Genomic DNA, 20238 nt, shown 5'->3' on the forward strand with positions numbered 1-20238 from the left:
CCTTCCTAATGCTGCGACCCTCTAATATAGTTCAGTCATGTCGTGGTGACCCCAACCATAAAAATGTTTTATCGCTACTTCATAACTGTACTTTTGCCACTGCTATGAATCATAATGTAAACATCTGGGTTGCGACCCACAGGTTGAGAACCACTGCCTAAACAACGTTAACGCTTCCAACCCACGAATATAAGGTATCTTTTCATTCATACATATAGGTGATACTTCTTTCTGTGATGCTTACGGTTTTTCTCTGTAACCTCTTCACTTTCTTGGGTACCAACAATTTGAAGATGGCTTCTACACGGGTTATGTCTGTGACAGTGTCTTTCAGAGCTCTGTGACAAAAAAACCCTGAAAGGAACAGCTTACATGAGCTAGAAGAGATTCATTTTCGTTCACAGTTTCAGAGGGTCTCAGTCCCCTGGGGAGTGGGCAGCGTGGCTGAGTTCTCAGCAGCAGGGGTGTGTGCTGGAGGATCCTGGCATCTTGGGTTCTGATCATGACTTCTACAATCCCAACCCTTCTGAGTCACTTAGCCCTCAAGCTTTCTAGCATAGCCACTAGCTGGGGACCATTCCAAGCATGAGCCCGCAGAGTCTCCCAGATCTAAACATTTACCCACAGTGCAGGCTGTGACTAATGCCACGTTCTAGAGAAGCTCCGAGCAGCCCAAGAGACGCTGAAAAAAGGAGAAAACCTCATTCTCAGTTACCCACCTCCCAACATCTACAGAGCCCCTAGGGCTGATTCCCAAGGCAGAGGGGGCTGGCTTGAACTAGGACCTACCCCTGTTAACAGAGAATTGAGCAAAGGAAGCTGGCTCCATTTAAAATGACTGTATAACTATCAAAGCCACCCGGTGCAGTGAGCACCGAGTGTGGGACTCCACAAAGACTTGTGTAACCCAACCCAAAGGCCGGAGCAATACAGTTTCTGAGTAATCTGATGCGCCATTGGAGGGTGCACCAGCTCAGGAGAAGACAGAAAGAATTAAGAGGGGGATTGGTGAGGTGACTCAGCAGGGAGAGCGATGCTGAGGGCCTGGGTTTGGTTCCTGAGATCCTTGCCGTAGAAAGAGAGAACTGACTTTCACCAGTCCTGTGACTTCACAGGTATGGAGTGGCATGTGTTGCCCCCACTCCCCATATCCAAAACAAATAAAATGCAAAGAATTCAGCAGAGGGAGGTCAACACTTGACCTTACTTCCTGTAGAGCTGTCGGAGAAGGGGCTCTGGCCTGAGTCATCTGAGAACATCTGGCCCCAGCTGAGCAGTGAGCCCCTGTCAGGTGCAGGCTTCCCCTGGAGCCTCCCTCTCATGCTTTAGGAACAAAAGACCAAGTGTCCCGCGAGCAGGCAGGACCTAGGGAAAGGGAAAGGAGGTGCTGGGCAGCTGAGGTCCCAGCCTAAAAAACTAATGGGTAAACTCCTCCCTGGGGGTCTGGGAGAGGGGCGGGGAGCTGGCTGCCATGATCTCCTCAGTGGAAGCACAGGGAAGAAAGGCACGTTGCAGGCAATATGCCAACTAAAGGTCACCTGAGATGATTGTGTGTGTGTGCGCGCGTGCACGCGCGCATTCAGAAACTGCCCTCTTCAGTCTCTCTGCCGTTTTTTTTTGGGGGGGGGGCGACAACAGGGTCTCTCACTGAACCCAGAGCTCACTGTTCCAGTAGACGATCCACTGGGGACGGCCTGGGCTCTTTACAAGCCCCCACACTTGGCGTTTTAGGTCCTGATGCTCATTGTGGTAGGCATTTACCCACTGAGCCATCTCCCAAGCCTTCACTTAAAATTTTGAAAATATTTATTTATTTATTGTGTGTATGTGTGGGCATGTGTATACATGGGAACGAGAGCATGATCATATCTATGCGTCACACACACCATGTGTGAGTGTGCCGGTCAGAAGACAACTTTGGGTGGTAGGCATTTGCCTTTCCACCTTATTTGAGACAGGTTTTCTTGCTCGCGTCTATATATGACAAGACAACTCACCTTCCAGCTTCTGGGGACTCTCTTGTCCTCATCTGGGTAGAATGTTGGGATTCCAGATGTCCTAGCTACATGCTCTTAACCTTTTTTTGGGGGATTTGAACTCAGGTCCTCCCACTTCTGTGGCACGTACTGTAGCCGCTGGCCTATCTCCCTGATAACTATTTTCTGTTGCGGTTGACTTTTTACAAAGATTTATTTGTTCTTTATGTGTGTCTGTGTGAGGGTGTGCTGTGTGCACGCTTTATCAGCAGAGGCCAGGAGAGCGCATCAGAGCCTCTGGAAGGGAATTACTGCTTGTTGTGAGCTGCTCAACACGGAGGCTGGCAATGACTGGTTCCTGGGAGAACAGTGTATTCGCTATTTTTCTATTGCTGTGATGAATACCATGATGAAGCACCATGACCAAGGAGTCTCCCAGAAAGATGAGCTTGTCTAGACTTATAATTACAGAGCATTAGTGTCAAGATGGCTGAGCAAAGGTGTGACGACTGGAACAGGGAGCTGAGGGCTCATGGTTTAAACCAAAGGCATACAACCTCAGAACCCCCTACTAGTGACATACTTCTGCCCACAAGACAACATTCCCGAACACTGCCACCATCTAGGGGTCAAGTGCTCAAATGCTCAAGACCATGGGGAATGTGTCATTCAGAGCCTCACAGGCAGCGGTGCTGGAAGCTGCTGTCTCTGGGGCCCCTTATTTGGAATACGTGATGGATTGAATGAGAAATGTCCCCTGTAGACTCAGGCATTTGAACACTCAGTCTGCAGTTGGTGGCGCGGACTGGGGAAATTTAGATGGCGCAGCCTTGCTAGAGAAAGCCCATCGTGAGGGACAGGCTTTGAAATGTAAAGCCTCACCTACTTCCTGTTTGCTTTCTCTGCTTTATATTTTTGGCTCAAGATGTGAGCTCTCAGATTCCAGTCCCTTCCTCCACGCCTCCCACCATGATGGGATTCTTATCCCTCTGGAACCCTGAGCCAAAATAAACTCTTATTTATTTAAGTTGCCTTGGTCATTTTTTTTTTGTTTGTTTGTTTGGTTTGGTTTTGGTTTTGGTTTTGTTTATTTGATTGGTTTCAAGACTCTGTGTAGTCCTGGTTGTCCTGGAACTCTGTAGACTAGGCTGGCCTTGAACTCAGAGAGCCACCTGCCTCTGCCTCCCAAGTGCTGGGATTAAAGGTGTGTGCTGCCATACCAAGCTGGTCATGGCGTTTTAACACAGCAATAGAAAAGTAACTAATACAGAATATTAAGTATGCAGCTTAATTTTTACATTCTTACTCATTATACATGATCAAGGCATCAAAGCTAGCTCCCTGAAGCTCCTCATCTTGTCCGCGGTCAGCATTCACTGACTCTGTTTTCTATGGTCGTAATAAACATCTGTGAACTTTGTTACTTTAAACAACACCCATCTATTATGCCAGTTCTGTGTAAAAAGTCCCAGCAGCTCAGCTAGCTGGCAAGCTCTCCGTGACTGGCCCAGCTCTTGTCTCATTGCTGTGGGACAGAAGGCACTTCCAGGTCACAGTTGTCCACAGATATAATTTCCTTCCAGGGTTCCCAGACCATGCCTGTTCATGTGTTCTCTCTCTCTCTCTCTCTCTCTCTCTCTCTCTCTCTCTCTCTCTCTCTCTCTCTCTCTCTCTCTCTCTCTCTCTGTCTCTCTCTCTCTGTCTCTCTCTCTGTCTCTGTCTCTCTCCTTTTCTGATTGCCACATCTCTTCCACCTGCAGACACAGAAAAGTCCTACCCAGGCGACTCCTGTCTCCTAAGGTCCCAGCTGCAGTTCTATCTGCAGAGTCCCTTTGCCCCGTGTAGTCAGTCACCGGTGACACTCCGCTGCAGGTTTCTGTGTACCCAGGTTGGACAGTCTTTACCACAGTATTGGCTGAGGATTTAGGGTGCTCCCAGACACCCAGCTTCTCTCCTGGTCTGGTGTGCTTCCTTCCTCACTGGCCGTTGCATGGACTCCCGCGGCTCTGTAAAGCAGCAACGGGGTGGAGCCGGGCTCTGTGAGCACACTGTAGGGAATCCCTAGTAAGCTGCCTTGCTCATCACTCTGGGGTCTTTGGTGCATGGCTGCTGGCCCAGTGTGCAAGCCTGCTTTTTCTCAGTGAACTCCCCCTGGGAAATCCACACAGCCTTCATTCCCAGCTCTCACCAGTCTTCACAGCGGGGATCCACAGCCTGTGGAACTGGTGTGGGGGAGGCATTTGGAAACACCTGGAAGCTAGTAAAACCCTAGAGCTTGCCCGGTCATTCCGGGGTAAGCTGAGAGAGCCTATGGCAGCAGAGTGACTGACAGTGAGGGTGGGCTCAGAAGGGTTCCGGTGCAGCTGAGGCTGGACTCCACTGGAAGCGGGATTCAGGGTGTTCACGCCAGCCTGTAGAGATGACACTGAGCATGTCCACGGGCGTGTTAGCCACTCTCATACTCCTTTTGGCCAACGTTTTTTATTGGCTGTGCCAATTCCCTTTCCTTATCAGCACATAAGGTGTTTGTGAGAAACACAAAGCACATCTTTTCTCAGAGTATGGCCTTAGGCGTTTATCAGGACCAAAAGAAACTCAGGACAAATGGCTAACTGTGGTGCCTATCGGAACATCAAGCACACGCTGGCCTCCAGGCCCCCTTGGTACCTGTGTCTCCTCTCAGCTCTTCTCACCCCGCCCCTACCCTAAACTCCAGCTCATGGGTTTCTCTTCCCCTGTTCTCATTCCTATGTAACCTGCCATTCCAGCCAAGCACTGTCTTTGCTCCCTTGGTTCAATCTAAAGGTCCTCCCCCTCTCCCCGGCCACTCCTTTACCCGCCCTGCTCCACTCCTTCACCCCTGCTCCACTCTGTCTGCTCTGCTCCCCTCCTCCACCTGCCCTGCTCCACTCCTTCACCCCTGCTCCACTCCTCTGTCTGCTCTCCTCCTCCACCCCTGCTCCACTCCTTCACCAGCCCTGCTGTCTCCTCTCACTCTGTGCTTGTGCTTTTCATTGAAGATTCTCGTGACCAAGCTGAGATTGAGTCTACATCTCCACTGGCCCGTAGTGGATAGTGGTTTAAAATATTCCACCACCCATGACCTCTCATCCACACGCATACAAATTGGATTCTGACTTGGTTATTAAAAAGAAAAAAAAAAGGACGTGAAATTGTGGTGCTTGTGCATGTTGGGATAGAAGAGAGGTTTCTCTAGATTACAAAATGGATGAAATAATCCCTGGCAGTGGCCTGCCTGTGAAGACAGATCTGCATTTAGGACTCAGTGCTCAGCATAACCAGGAAAGCTAGCACACTTCCTTCTGTAGCGGGTAGCATTTCTAAACCGCTGGTGGTGGTCTCAGTGAGAATGGCCTCCACAGCCGTATGTTTGACTACTCCGTTAGAACAGGTGGAACTGTTTAGGAGAGAGCATGAGGTGTGGCCTTGTTGGAGGAAGTGGGGGTGGGCTATGAGGCTTCAAAAGTCCGCCTCATGAATGTAAGCTCTCAGCTATGGCTCTAGCGCCATGCGTGCCAGCCTGCAACCATGGTGACGTCCTCTAACCCTCTGTAAGTGCCAAATTAAACTCGTTAAAACAAGTTACCTTGGTCAAGGCAATGAAAAAGAAATTAAGACATCCCCACTTATCTTTTGAAAACTCACTTCCTATCCTCAAGAGATTCCAACCTGGAAAACTTTCCCATGCACTCACGGACCACGCCATGAAGAGAGGCAACCCTCGGCACATATTTGCTTGGACTATGGAAAGGAACAGATTTTGATTCCCAAACCACAGTGTTGGACTTGGGATAGGTAAGGTCAAGGGTGCGAAGAGTGAATTTCAAGGGGATGACAATTGCTTTTCCACTTTTGGTGAAACCTACCCCTGAGGCAGGGGCAGGCAGTTCAAAGCCAGTTTGGTCTGCATATAAAGTTTCAGGCCAGCCAAGGATTTATAGAGACCTTGTCTCGCAACCCTCCCCCCCAAATCCAAAAGACTCATCACTTATCCAGTTGGCATTCCCCCAGCTCCAGCGAAGCTACTGGCTTATTGGAAAGTAACTGTACACATTGTGCTTGGTGGTGGAAGCAAGTGTAGGGCAAGAAGCCAAATGAGGCCGCTGAGTGGGTGTAAAAATGCCTTTGGTAGGTAAAATAGCGCATGCAGTCCCAGTGCCTGGGAAGGCAGGGAGTCTCTTGAGTTCAAGGCAAGCCAGGGTTATACAGGAAGACTCTATTTTTATCTTAAAAAAAAAAAAAAAAAGCTGGGGGCTGGTGAGATGACTCAGTGGTTAAGAGCACTGACTGCTCCTCCAGAGGACCTGGGGTTCAATTCCCAGCACCCACATGGCAGCTTGCAGCTGTCTGTAGCTCCAATTCAAGAGAATCTGACATCATTATACCAATGCGCATGAAATAAAGTTAAATAAAGTTTTTTTTTTTTTTTTTTTTTTTTTTTTTTTTTTTTAAGCCTCTGTATGCCTTCATGGTAACATCTCCCCAGATCCCAGGTGACTGGGTGCTGATCCACAGTGGCATTTGATCCCTCTTCCCGAGAGACTTGGGTCACCCATCCCAGCACTTTAGATGACACAGGGACACACTTTTCTTTTAAAGACTTCTTGCGTGTGTGTGTGTGTGTGTGTGTGTGTGATGCATGTGGAAGCCAGAAGAGGGCATCAGATCTTCTGGAGTTGGAATTACAGGGGGTTGTGAGTTGCCCCATATGGGTGCTAGGAATCAAACTTAGGTCCTCTGGAAGAACAGCTGGTGCTCTTAACCACTGGGCCAGCCCTACCAGCTGCTTTTTGACCTCCTTCCTAATGAACACAGCTCATTAGCACCCGAGTGCTGACACACACAAACCTATGTCTGCAGGGTGGGACGCAAGTGCAGAAGCGGCTGGGGGCTTGGAGAGCTGCACTGGGTTTAGATTATAGACTGGAAAATGGAACTTTAGGGAGCTGGATATATGGTCATACTTTTTTGAAGGATCCAGGTGAAAGCTTGGCGAACTTACTGAGAAGCAGGAAGCCTGTTTTCCTCACAATTGAGATGAATGCATTAGCAACCTCCCAAGAGGCCAAGGTCAGTCATGGACCTTCAGACTCACCAGTGCCATGAAAGCGAACCAGGTAGGTACAGGGGCAGTACTGGGAAGTCACTTAAGCTGAGGGGTGGTCAGGGCTTCCTAGAAGGGTGCTTAGAGCATGAGCAAGGGGAGAGCTAGGGCAGAGCTTGGGCAAGCATCTAAGACAGGAATGGGGTCAGCTGTCAGGGCAGGGTGCAGCCAGGGTTCAGTGAGAGAGGCAGGTGGAGAGGAGCAACTCAGAGCTCAGAAACTGGCTGGCGACACTGTCCTCAAGGGAACATGATGCAGCAACAAGGGTTTCTGAGCAGTGTGGTTAGAACAGGGTCCGGGGTTGGTGATAATTGACCCGGAAGAGGAAGGACAATTGGAGTGTCACCTCCTTTCAAAAGGTTTTTCTTCTTTAATTAGAGCAGCAGTTCTCAACCTGTGGGTCACGACCACTTGGGTAGGATGTCAAATGACCCTTTTACAAGGGTGCAGATCAGATATTTATAGACGATTCCTAATGGGAGCAGAACTACAGCTATAAGGTAGCAAGGACATAATTTTATGGTTGGGGTCACCGCAACACGAAGAACCGCCGCCACTCTATATTCATCACACAAAACTGTGTGTGTGTGTGAGTAATAAGGTCTCACTCTGTAGACCAGACTGGCCTTGAACTCAAGAGATCTGCTTGCATCTGCCTTCAGATAGCTGTGGTTAATGGTGTTTGTACCACCGCTGGATAAAATTCATGACACATCCTAATGTGTCATACAGTTTGGTTGGTAATCTCAAGGGCTTTGGCAGGTACCACTCAGCCCCGGTCACTCCTCTTCTTACCACATAGGCCTGCTGACGACTTGACCTTGGTGGCCAGAAACAAGCTTCTGCTGCACTCCACCCAGACTATGGGCAGAAATAGCTGTTGGAATTAGTGACATTTTGGGATACACACAGGTTAAAAAAGGGGTCAGCTAGATATGAGCTGGGCTGCCTGGAGCTGGACCCTGCCCTGCCACTTCCCATGTGACTTTGGACACAATGCCCACTCCATGCTTTAGCTTCTGTGTTTAGTAAGGGGACATGGTAAGGGCTAGGACCAGTTTCTCTCCTTGAAGTAATCACACTATCCTTCCACTGTGTCACAGACCCAGAGATACAGCCTGGGTCAGGGTCAAAGGCCAGAGCACAGGGGACAGTCCCATGAGCCCCAAGTTCTCCAGCCATGTGCTGCTGCTGTGTATTAAATGGGTTTCTCAGTTTAGGGAATCTGCCAGTTACCAGGGCCAGCAGAGGCAGCTGAGACACCACATGAGACGGAGCAGAGTTGGCTTTCACCCTGAGGGAGAGCCTCGTGTGGGAGGTGGAGTCAGGTGGCAGCAGAGCAAAGAGCAGGCAGGCAGAAGGTGGGAGCTTATTCTGGGTTGCCATGGAGAAAACTTGGGATTTTGGGGGGTGGGGGAGGAGGAGAAAGCATTAAAGATTTAAGATCCTAGGCAGGAAAAGGCTCACGATGTGAGAGAGGAGACAAATCCCGTAGAGACAAAGTGGTAAGGTAGGGTGCAGGGCACAGGTGGGGTTCACCTGAGAGCTGAGGACAAGAGCAAGCACGGAGGACAGGAAGAGGCCAAGGCTCACACATCTGGGAGTCTCCAGAGGATCCCACTCTCCCCAGGACTCAGGAAGGGAGTGGCTGAGAAACCACTAGTGAGGGATGGTTGAAGGCCAGTCCAACAGCAGAAGCCTTCACAGTTACGGGCGAAGAAAGGAATCGGGTGGCAGAGGCCAGGGAAGCAGGCACCCCAGGAGGGTTCAGCAGTCAGCGGAGCTGGCATATATGCAAGCAGGCAGCGGGGGATGAAGAGGAGCTGGCTGCCAGCCAGAGCAGGTGGAGTCACCTACCTCCCAGCTCCTGGACAGCCTCCAGGACAAGTGCTGTGGCTTCTTCTCTTTCCCTATATTAGAGCCTGGGCTTCAGGCAAGAAAGATTCACAGGCAACCAGAGGTGGTGTTTCTCTCTTTTATTTAAAAACAGTGCTTCATTACCGTTTGCAAAGGCTGAGGCAGGGCCCCTCCTCTGCTTAGAGTTTATAAAAGCCAGCAACATGATCAATAATTTATACACATGGAGAGTAATACAAAAAATAAGGAATAAAAGCTAAAGATCTAACTACTCCAACCTTCACAATTCCAGCTACTTGATAATAATAGGAGTAACCCAATGAATACTGTATGGTCTGAAAGCTACTATACAATATGATTCTTAGGGAGAGGAGGAGGGAGGGAGTTAGAGACTGTCACAAGCCCCGAGTGCTTCTCTGGAGTTAGCAGGGAAACAGGGCCCTGGGCAAGCAGCTCCGGTGTCCTAGAGGGTGATTGTGGGAGAGGCTGGGAGGGAAAGGGACATGGCTAGGTGGTCAATTGTACAAGCATCCGAGTATGTCCCCATGCCCCAGTGGTACCTGTCCTGCCACAGGGAAGCTGCACGTGCTAGGCAGGCCACTCCTTGCCACAGGGGTGTGGAGAAGAGAGGCTCTGTGGTACTTCGAGCCTCGACAAGACTGAGACTCAAACACGTGGAGCCTCAGTTCTCTCTGCGGCTCTAGCTTCGTCCGTGTCAGCCCCAGCTGGCTCTAGCTATTCACAAGCATAATGGTGACATAAGGGGAAAACTCATGTCCCTTGGGGGAAAAAATAAGGATCAGTTCACCACTCAGTATATAATGCAGCCAAAATGAGCTGCCCAACAAGCACGCACACACAAAAATACTGTGAACAGAAAATACAAGAGAACAGCTAAGCTACGAGTCCTGACGGGGACAGACAGCGACGAGAGCAGGCCAGTCCCCAGAAAAACCAAACCAAAAGCATTTTCTGAAAAACTCAAAAACTTGCGTGCCCCTGGGAATCTGGCATTGGTAACCGGAAGGGGGAGGGGAAGGAAAGAGCATCGCCGTTCCCTTTTTGCCTGCCAGGGTAAATGCAGCCCTCCCGGTGCTGGCATGGACAGAACTACCAGACAGAGGGCTGCCCCCCAGGCTGGAGGTCTCTGTCAAGGCAAGGTTGAGTTTTGGCTGACGAGCAGTTCTCAGTTACCAATCCCTGCCAGCCAGCACCACCATGGCTGAACTCATCTACCGTTTTCCTGAGTACACTGTAATTGGCTACAGTTTCGGTAACTTGCATAAGAACATGGCTTCCACAGCCAACCACAATATTTCAGGGACCTGTGCCCCCTGGCTCACTTCCAGTGCCTCGCTGAAGAGTTCGGCAACCTGTGGTAGTTGGTGAGCCTTTCAAAAGGATAGTTGCCAAAGACTGTCCTGCACTCAGTAACCTAGAGGGCACATGCTGGTTAGGACACCCAGAGCCTGCTTGGGGTGGGGCCCTGTTTCCCGCTCTGGCGCGGGCATGGCAATTGCCTGGCTGATGAGGAAAGCAGGGGTAAAGGAAGAACACAGGAGAGGGAAGGCGTGGGAAGAGGCTTCTGGACAGCAACATTTCCAAAAATATAGTGTTTTATGCAACAGAGAATCAAGTGTCACTGGTGTATACTACAAATGGTCAGACATTCTCAAGAGCATGACAAAATAAAACACACGTTTACATCAGATGTTCACCGTGCCCACTATTGTTTCCTATCTGAAAACAGTGCAAACAGGTAACTTATGCTTTAAAACACCACAACCCCTTCCCCACCCCCCAAAGTCCCTTTCCTCCTAATATCCGGGGAAAAGTCTGCAGTTCTGCAAACATTGCCATGCTAGAGTTTCGAGTAGTGGAGAACTGGCTGGGCCAAAGGGGAAGGTTCGGCAGGCAGCTCCCTGCCCCTCCTGACACACCTGTGTTCCAGACTGCCCTTGGTTGGTCTTGTTCGTCTGGCACAGGAACGGGGGGCGCACTATGCTCTTCTTGCATATCCTTGGGGATGCTCCATTCATCTCACAGTCCCTTATGTCTGGAAGCTACATGACTAGGTACAGGATGGAGGTGGTCACAGATCTGCAGGCTGCTCCTCTAGGAACGCACAGCCTAAACTAAGCAGTTCAGCCCCTGAGGAGGTCCACATTTTCAGAAAAGCCACGAGCTCCCCTTAAACTAAGAGCCAAGTGTCAGGTCATTTCCAAGGGAAGAAAGCATGCTGGCTCAGTTCAGACTGTGGCCGCTGCAGGGGTGATGGTGACAGGAGGTTCCAGAAACCTGAGAGCCTTAAAAATGACAGGTAACATGACGGATCTGGGCTGAGGTCAAACTAAGTAACACAGAAATTCTAGAAAAGACCTAAGGCAGCTCTCCGGGCTGAAAGAGGGACAGCCAGACAAACGTTTTCACTACAAGTCTCCTTAAAGGAGCCAGCCTCTAAGTAAGAGTCGCAGCATAGAAAGCTCAGGCTACACAAGCCTGCAAAGCTGAGCATGTCAGTCCCATGCTGCGATCTAACATCAGTCATGTTTGAGACCAACACCCAGCATCCTCTCATAGTCACAAAATGCCTGTCTCCTCTAGCTTGCTTCCTAAAGCCGTCCAACATGCCAGCATTGTGGCCTTGAGGACCAACCATGAGGCAGATGCAGTGGAATCCAGACACTTGGGGGAGCCCCAACTCTCAGTGCTCACCCTGAAATCCAAAGACCCTTGCATAAAAAGCCAATTCCATCTAGTCTTCCTTGGAAAAGGAAGCCGAGGAAGTGGCGTGGGCATGGGAGAGTGTCCTTGTACACGAAGCACAGACACACTGGCAAACAACTGGTCTCGGAGGCCTCAGCCAGAACCAGCTGAACTGAAGTGCGTGAAGGCCCCTCTAGCATGGGCCATAGGAATAACCTTCCTCGCCCTGCCAGGGCCACCCTTATTCCTGTCTAGGAGAAAAGAAAAGCCTTCTTCAATTCTTTTCCCATTTCTCCCCTTTGTGGATACAGCTGTTGAGAGATTGGCCTAGTCTTCCTTGGTAAAGAGGCTTGCCTTTTATTTAGGATGGCCCTTATTAAACATGACCCCGAATTTCTGTTCCTTTAGTCAGGAAATTCTCTCAAAATGAAATAAAAGAAACAAAAATCCCTCTGCCCTCACTCTCTAGAACTCCAAAAGGCTCATCCCTTCCCCCAACTAAAATATTTATGTACAGACAAAGAAAACTGTCACAACAGCAATAACAAACCAAACTTTGGCTTGGGGGAAGGGACTTCATAAATGGCCAGTGGATGGCCAATCTTATTTCCCAATCTACACATTGCCCCAGAATCAATGACTACATTAAAGTCTCTGGCTTCCATGCTGTCTCCTCTGATATCACAGGAGGTAGGATCTGAGAACAAGACAGTCTGTTCAACTGCAGGCCAGGGCCCGGCTTATAAAGGATGCTTGATGCGGTCAAACGTCAGCCATTTTAATTCAGGGACACGAATCATTTATCAGTCAAAAACGTGTAGAGGCAGATGCAAAAACAGTAACAAAAGAACCAAAACCCCAATAAAAATAAATCTAAAACAAACCAAAACAAAGCCGAAGCTAGTGTCTCTATACTACTCCCTTTAGCAGCGACTCCTTAGGTAAACTGACCAGGGAGCCATCTGATGTGCCCTTTTCCTAATGCTTTCATTTTGGAGCCTCTATGGGACCCTTGTCTTATCAGGCACACCTCAGATCTAGGGTAGAAGTCCTTTGGAAACAAAACTGAAGCCAGGTTTCACTGCCAAGGCTCCTGCAGGAGGTCCTTGCATTTTACATCCTTCTTCCAAGGTAGGCTTGGATTCCACGGCCTGTCCTGTTTATGTTCCCCAAGGGGCTCGGGTGCTTGCTGGGACTCTGGAGGACAGTGTGAAGCTGGGTGCAGTGGTCACAGGGGCAGGAGACTCATGAGGCTTTGGAAGATGGAAGTTCCTATGGCTTTGGAGTGAGTACAAAGTGCCTCTGCCTGCCCTTCCTGATTCCCACACTGCAGGCACAGCTGACCTAGGGCTTGGTTCCTGGTCCTGCCCCGGCAGAGGCTTTCGATGCCGCATCACTCTGTGCTGACTGTGCTGCAGGAGAAGGAAGGGACACCAGGCTGGACATCCCTTCTCTCCTACACACTCTTTAATGGCTCTAACAATCTGTACTTTCAGTCCTCAAGCTGTGCCCAGATACCTGGGGGATCTGGCCACTGACTACTCATTCTTCCGTCCCTGGGTCCTAGATTCCTGAATCTTGAGGACATGGGAGAAGCATGTTAATAAAAGAATAGATGAGCTGCACAGTGGCTCAACTAAAGGGGCAGCAGCCCAGCAGGAATGCTGGGATTTTCTGTTTCCTATTCTGGAGCTCACTCCAAGATCAGTTTTCTACTGAGGTGTCTCTTACCCACAGCCTGAGAGCATGCTGGGAAATACCAGCTCTGTATTCCCAAACCATGCGAGCACTCACAGGCTGTGAGTGTAAATGATTGTAAAAAGAATGCAAAGCCAGGAGGGAAGAGGAGAGAAAAGCGTCTTTTAAATTCTCCTGTTTTACAAGCACAAACAGACTCCTACCTAGCGGCCTGTGGATTCCAGCCACAGCCAGTCAGAGTCTCTGGCCAAAGACAGGCCAGAAGAACACACCGCTGCAGAGCTGGCCCCACCTGCGTGTCCCCCAGACACTCAGCACCAGATACACTTTGGTAATTCTGTCTGCTGGCTTCTGATCAAATACGTTTCTCAGCTCCTTCCTCCTGGGCTGCCTCTTCTGTGACTGACAGAATAAGCTAAGCACGAACATATAGATGTGGAAATGCAGTATCTTTTTTTTTAAACCGGTTTAAAAAAATTAAAATAACAAAAAGAAAATCAAAAACAATCCTCCCAAAAAACCAAAAATAATCCTCCCCCCAAAACAATAAACCCAAAAATCCAAAACAAAAAACAAAACAAACAAACAAAAAAAAAAAGCACAATCTTTGGAACAAAAGAATTAAAGGCAGAAATTTAAAGGAAAAATACATATTCAAAGAACATAGTGAGGTATAAAAAAGTATTCTCTCTTTTTTGTTTGTCTGTTTTCCTCTTCATCTTGCTATAGAGTCCTCTACTAGTAAATATTGCAATAGCCAGGCCTCATGAACTGGGGGCTGTCCCATTTGCAGGGGTCTCACGTCACTTCAGTAGGGGGCAAATCGGCTGTAGCCACCTCGGTACAAACTCGCCTGCAGTAATTAGAGACATAAAAATATTGAAAGGTGATGAGAAACATTAGAAATGAAGCACCAAGTCCTGAGAAAGGGTCGGTCACCATCACTCGGGCAGCCCAGGTGGGGGGCAGCACAATGGCTTACCCCACAATGACTAGGCAGAGAAGGCGGACCTGGCATAGTTTCTAACTAGTTCTTTAAAGAGAAGTCCTACAAGTTTGCATTTGTGATGCTACTAGCATCCTGACAGGAGCTGGATTGGGAACTCCCTTCTCACATGTGACCTGGGAGAGTGTGTTACTTCCGACTTCTTCTTGGCAGAGGTGGTCACATCCTGGCTTGAGATGATGCTACATTTAAACCTAAATCAGTCTTTCAACCAATGAAACAGATCTCCTCCATACACCTACAAAATACAGGTGTCTCAATATCCATGGGGCACCAATTCCTGAAATACCCAGGGATACCCAAACTCATCAGCTCTAGTCCTCTGTTTGGGGGGGGGGGGTTAGTGTTCATGTATAACCAGACACATGCTCTGCAAATGACTCCTCTCTCTAGCGCACGAAAGCCTAGCAGAGGGTAACGTGCTCTGTAAACCACTGTCATACTGTATTGTCTGGAGAGTAACGGGAATGAGTTCCACGAAGATAATCTCTCCCTGATACCGTGGTGGGGTCTGTAAGTGTGAGCTGCAGATGTGCAACGCCACCCTGGTTAGTTCCTCACCTTTATCAACTCACTTTCTCTGGTATCTTGTTTCTTTCTAGGAGAAACTTCTCAGGAATCTTACCCTGAATCTTTCTTTCAGTGTAGGGGATTTATTGTTTAGCATGAAATAGAACAGGTGTCATTTTGGAATGGCTTGCCCTTGTAGCTATGAATCCCAACCAGCAGCAAAGGCATCTAAGCCAAATCCAAGAGGGCTGCAGAGAGATCATTAGTCCTATGGGTTATTCTAGACATGTTCTAGATGCTTCTTCCCTACAACTGCTACTAGAAACTGCTTCTACAGTGTTTACAATGCCATGAGTCCCAATATATCAGAAGGCAGGGGGATAGCAGGGACATTGTTAGACCTTGGCAATTAAAAATTGAATACACTACTGTAAAAACTGGGCATCTTAACATAACTAAGCCCTTGATACTATCGAGAAAGAACACTATGCATGCACCTGGCACTGGAACCCAGTCCCTTCATCTTCTTTAAAATGACGTCATTACGTGGGGAAGACTGTCACCATAAATCCCTTCCTCCTCACTGCCTTTCCAGACATACAGTAAAGGAGAGAGCAGAAGCTCCCAGTCTCACTCACATGGCATCCACACCCCGGCAACAGATGAGACGACAATGTTTCACTTCCCCAGATCTTTCTGAGTTTGTGTGTGGAAGTCAGGAGTAACATGGCTTAAGAAAAAAAGGTATGCACAAGGTGGATGCACACACCTTTGATCCCAGAACTTGGGAGGCAGAGGCAGGCAGATCTCTGTGAATTCTAGGCCAGCCTGATCTACAAAGCAAATTCCAGGACAGCCAGAGCTGCTATGCACACACAAAAAAAAACCCTTGTCTCAAAAAAAAAAAAAAAAAAAAAAAAAAAAAGAAGCATGTAAACTTACCACAGCGCCAACTCCATAGCTGGCGGCAGGGGCGAGGGCATGGTAGGGGTCAGCTGTGTACACCCTGCCGTAACTGGAAAAGAGAAGCACAGTCAGATGAAGAAAGGCGAGACTGAAACAGAAGGCCCTGTGCTGCAGACTTGGACTCATGTTGGGGAAAATGGCAGAGAAGGGATCAGATGTGGAAGAAGACGGCTGTGACCGTAGCTCATGAAGAGACAGGACAACAGAGCGGGAACAGCTAGGTGGTGGCGCAGCCTTTAATCCCAGCACTCGGGAGGCAAGGCAGGCGGATCTCTGTGAGCTAGAGGCCAGCCTGGTCTACAAGAGCTAGTTCTCAGGACAGGAACCAAAGCTACAGAGAAACCCTGTCTCGGGGGGTGGGAGGAGAAGGCACGAGAACAGGAAGAGCCGAGGCCTGGGTGCTGGAATGGCAGGAGGCCCGGGACTGAGGGCAGGTCTAGACATGATGAAAGAGGAAAGGGTGACACTCCAGATGACACGTTGCTCAGGGCATCCAAGAGCCTGCTTGCCCTGGCTCTGTACATACCCGTCGCTGTAAGCGGCTGCAGCGGCTGCAGCAGCTGTGGCTGCGGTTGCAGTAGCAGGCTGTGCATATCTGTAGGCTGCATATCCACCCTACAGGAGAGAAGAGAACTGACTTTACAGCTATCTCTCCCCGAGATAGACACCCCCCCTCCCCAATACAGACGCACACGTGTAGACACAAGGACAGACACAAACACAGACACACATGGGAAGGGATGTTTCAAACTGCACCAGTCTGCATGTTCCTCCTATGGTAGGAAATCAAGCATTAGCCAATGTCAGAATTTGCTTTTCAATTTGTGACAGAAAGAAAAATAAAGCACACAGATACTATTTAGTAATTTTAAGAAAATACAGATACGATTTTGAATCTTACTTCACAGTGTTTTCTAGAACTCCTGATAGGGGAAATATTCATGGTATGTTGGGAGAACTCCGAGTCTACATGTATGTAACAGAGCTAAATAAAATCTATTACACCCAGAGGTGTCAAGTTCAGATTCTCTGTCCTGGGACTAGTTGGTTACTAGGGAATGTAGCAGGTTACAGGAAGGTATGACCCAGAGATTAGATCTACTGGCCTATCAGGTCTGTGGAGAATAACCCTGAGAAGGAAGCAACTAAGCATACCAGGCAGGAGAGCATTCAATGCCTGTGAGACAATTGAGCCTGCCACCTGCAGAGAATGTCTGACCCAAGTTCTCTAAAGAAAACCCTGTTAAATCCAGCCCACAACCCAGGGAAATCAGATTACAAGTGGTTTAGAAGCATTGGCTAGCGCTGACAAAATCAGACATGCCTCTTAATCATTTAACTGCTATTCTTCCCCCTTCTAGAAGGACTCAAGGACAGGCATAGTCAGGGCTCTTGAGAGCGGACACAACTGGTAAGGCCTCATCTCACTTTCCTTCACAATCCACCTGCTTTATCTAATCTAACTCAGATACACATCTCTTTATTTTTTCTTTTTTTGCAGTGGGGTGGGGGTGCTTTGAGACAGGGTTCCTCTCTATAGTCCTGGCTGTTCTGGAACTCACTCTGTAGACCAGGCTGTCCTCAAATTTCAAGATTTGCCTGCCTCTGCCTCCGAGTGCTGAAATTAAAGGCGTGTGCCACCACCACCAAAGTATTTTCTTTCTTTTTAAAAATTAATTTATATTTTTTAATATATGAATGCTCTGCATGTATTCCTACATGCCAAAAGAGAGCACCAGATTCTATTAGGTAGATGGTTGTGAGCCACCATGTGGTTGCTGGGAATTGAACTCAGGACCTTTGAAAGAGCAGTCAGTGCTCTTAACCACTGAGCCATCTCTCCAACCCCAGGCTAAAGTATTTTCTAATGGGATCCCTGCTCTTCTCTGGCACCCTACCTAGCAGCTCTGGCTGATAAATCTTATTTTGGGAACATATATAATTTTATGAACGTCTAAGTTTCCTCTAGTAAATGGCCAGCAGTATGAGGGAGCATCCATCCTGCTCTAAGACTATGGTGTAGGAGTCCCTGTCAGCGGCTTCAAATATACCTTTCACGCCAGTGGTCCAGCTGCTGTGCAGCAGTCCTTTGCTGTCTCTGTAGGTGTCCAAAAGGGACAATCTGAGTCACATTACAAAACCCTGGCAGTGGCATGGTCAAGGGAGGAATGTGGCAGGAAGCACCCTTGTGACACTGAGCCTCTGGAGAGGACACGGGATGGTGAAACCGCTGGTTAGAGAAGAAAAAGTTCAGCGTTATAGTTCAATCTTTATCTGGGCCATAAAGGCTCAGCTGTTCATTCTGTTTAGATATGGGTCTATTTGTTTAGATTAGAAGCTGAATCTTTAGGGAAATGTCTTTGTAATAAAAGTAATTTAGCACCCTGTGCTTTGTCTCTTTAGTATTCCTTCAATGCCAAAATAACCTTTACAAATTTAGAAAGCTGAGGCAGTGACAGCAGCTAAAGTCTGACCTCCACTTAGCTAGGTACAGCACGTACAGACTGGAGCAGGGCTGTAGGTTCCCACTGGTAGGACAGACTCAGGCCTGGTCCCTGAGAGCTCTGAGTTGTGGCTGCTAACTGGGAGAAAGGGCTCCTGAACCAGGTAACTGACAGCAACGGCTCCCTCAGTAGCTGAAGTCCTTCCCACTGGGCAGGAAGTGGGCCTTTTCCATCTGCAGTATTTGCTTCCATGAGTGGCTTCTAACTTTGGGGTTTGACTGATGAAGCTCTCTGTGGTTCAAGTGCAGGATGGGATGAAATACTTTATTGACACTGATGGGCTTGGGAGAATACTGCGATAAGAAAAACCCCATGAAAGTTCTTGGGAAGCTTTGAATCTTTGAATCTTTCAGCAGTTACCGAGAAGTCACTGAAAGGAAGGCTGCATGTGGGAGGGAGAGGTAATACTTTTTACCAAAGTAAGCCGGTAATTCACCAATGTCTAAGGAAAAGAGCATCGCCTGGAAACTACCAGGAAGCTATTTCTTTCAGATCTGAAGTCTTTTTGCTGCTGCAATTGGGTATTCTACAGAACATTACACAAAACTCAGGACAAAATCTACAAAATACAATCTACTTAAATGTATTCTAGGTTTTAGAGTGTGCAAGGGGCTAAGAAATTTCCCCCAGACTTTACTTTAGCCAGCAAATTTGAAGGTTTTTATAGAACACGAGAGCAAACTGCAGTTTGAAACACCAAGGTTTTCATTACTGTTTCTTAAAATTTTCAAAAGAACAAGGTGGGAGAAGGAGAAGAGGGCTCAGGCGTGGGGGGTGGCGCCACATTAATATTAATCACATTAAAACTGAGCATGCCGACATCCGGAGCTAAAACAACAGCAAAACCACCACGTCCAGACTGGCACTGGCTAACTCTATCTATCCCAGCATTCTCTTGGGACAGCGGTTTGCCCTAGGCTCTACCACAAGCTCGGTGAAGTACACAGCCTCAATTACTAGAGCGTGCAGCCACAACGACCTGGCATTACGGAGACAGTCAGTCACCACTTGAGTTAACATTCCATACCCTAACAACTGGCCCTCCCCAGCCCAAAGGAGGAGTAAATCTTGCCCACCCGAGCCCTGGCCCATACCACAGTGTTAATAATTATAACAAGCAGTAACCCATCTGTTATATCAGAGAAGGGAACAGAGACTCCACTGAGAGGTTTAGAGTGAGATGTTAACATTTCTTCAGCTGACTGCACAAACAAACAAACAGAAAAAGAGGAGAAATAACTCATTTGGAGATATGAGGTCATGAATAGCTGATGTGTATTGCTTTTAACCATGCACTGATGCAAAACTGAAGCAACCATTAATAAAAATTAAAAAGGACATATGTATTTACACACAATCAGACCTGTTTGATCTGAAGCAGTTTGCAGATTCTATCTGTGTGTGATTTGAAATAAAACAAAAAATGGGGATTAGCATGGCCACAGCACACCATAGTGTAGGAGGGCACACACAGACGGCTTCTGGAACTCTAAGAGCTGCCTAAGTTTAGCATGACTAAGCCTGGTTTAAATACACACATGCCCCTTGAAAAATACTTAAATTTCTTTGTAACCTTTCTAAATAATACCTAGTGTTCCCAATTAGGTGGTCCAATCCTACATTGTTCTGCTATTCAACCTGCCTGGTTCTGGTGCTAGAATTCAGCCCCAACCCACAGAACTCACCCAGCTGCTCACTCTCTGGGAACAACTGCATATTTTTATCCTATATCTGAGAATTTTGTTTTCTCAATTATTTGCCATATCTTTGCTTCTATTTCCAGCTTCTCAAAGCTAAATGCTGCTGTTTTTGCCCCTTTGCTAATGACTTTCCAAAGATGTTAAAGGAAAGTCTATTTCCTACAGCCCAGTGTTACCTCTTGGAGGTTGG

General features: G+C 48.1%; 1 protein-coding gene across 17 annotated transcripts in view; it reads right to left on the reverse strand.

The window, feature by feature from the left end:
• Positions 1 to 9062: 9062 nt before the first annotated feature.
• Rbfox2 (RNA binding fox-1 homolog 2) overlaps positions 9063 to 20238 on the reverse strand; it is a 255764-nt gene continuing 244588 nt past the window's right edge. For 13 of the 17 annotated variants that reach the window (XM_038342116.2, XM_038342113.2, XM_038342126.2 and 10 more), the window contains 3 exons: positions 16371 to 16459; positions 15821 to 15893; positions 9063 to 14215 (listed from right to left, as the gene is read on the reverse strand). In XM_038342116.2, the coding sequence (XP_038198044.1) occupies positions 14171 to 14215; positions 15821 to 15893; positions 16371 to 16459 (207 nt within the window). In that variant the 3' untranslated portion in view covers positions 9063 to 14170. Of the gene's footprint in view, positions 14216 to 15820; positions 15894 to 16370; positions 16460 to 19473; positions 19551 to 20238 lie in introns of those variants that run through there. The other 4 variants (XM_038342125.1, XR_005286824.1, XM_038342122.2 and 1 more) reach the window with 4 other exon arrangements.

The sequence above is a fragment of the Arvicola amphibius genome, chromosome 9 (assembly GCF_903992535.2).
Source record: "Arvicola amphibius chromosome 9, mArvAmp1.2, whole genome shotgun sequence".
Lineage (NCBI taxonomy): Eukaryota > Metazoa > Chordata > Mammalia > Rodentia > Cricetidae > Arvicola > Arvicola amphibius.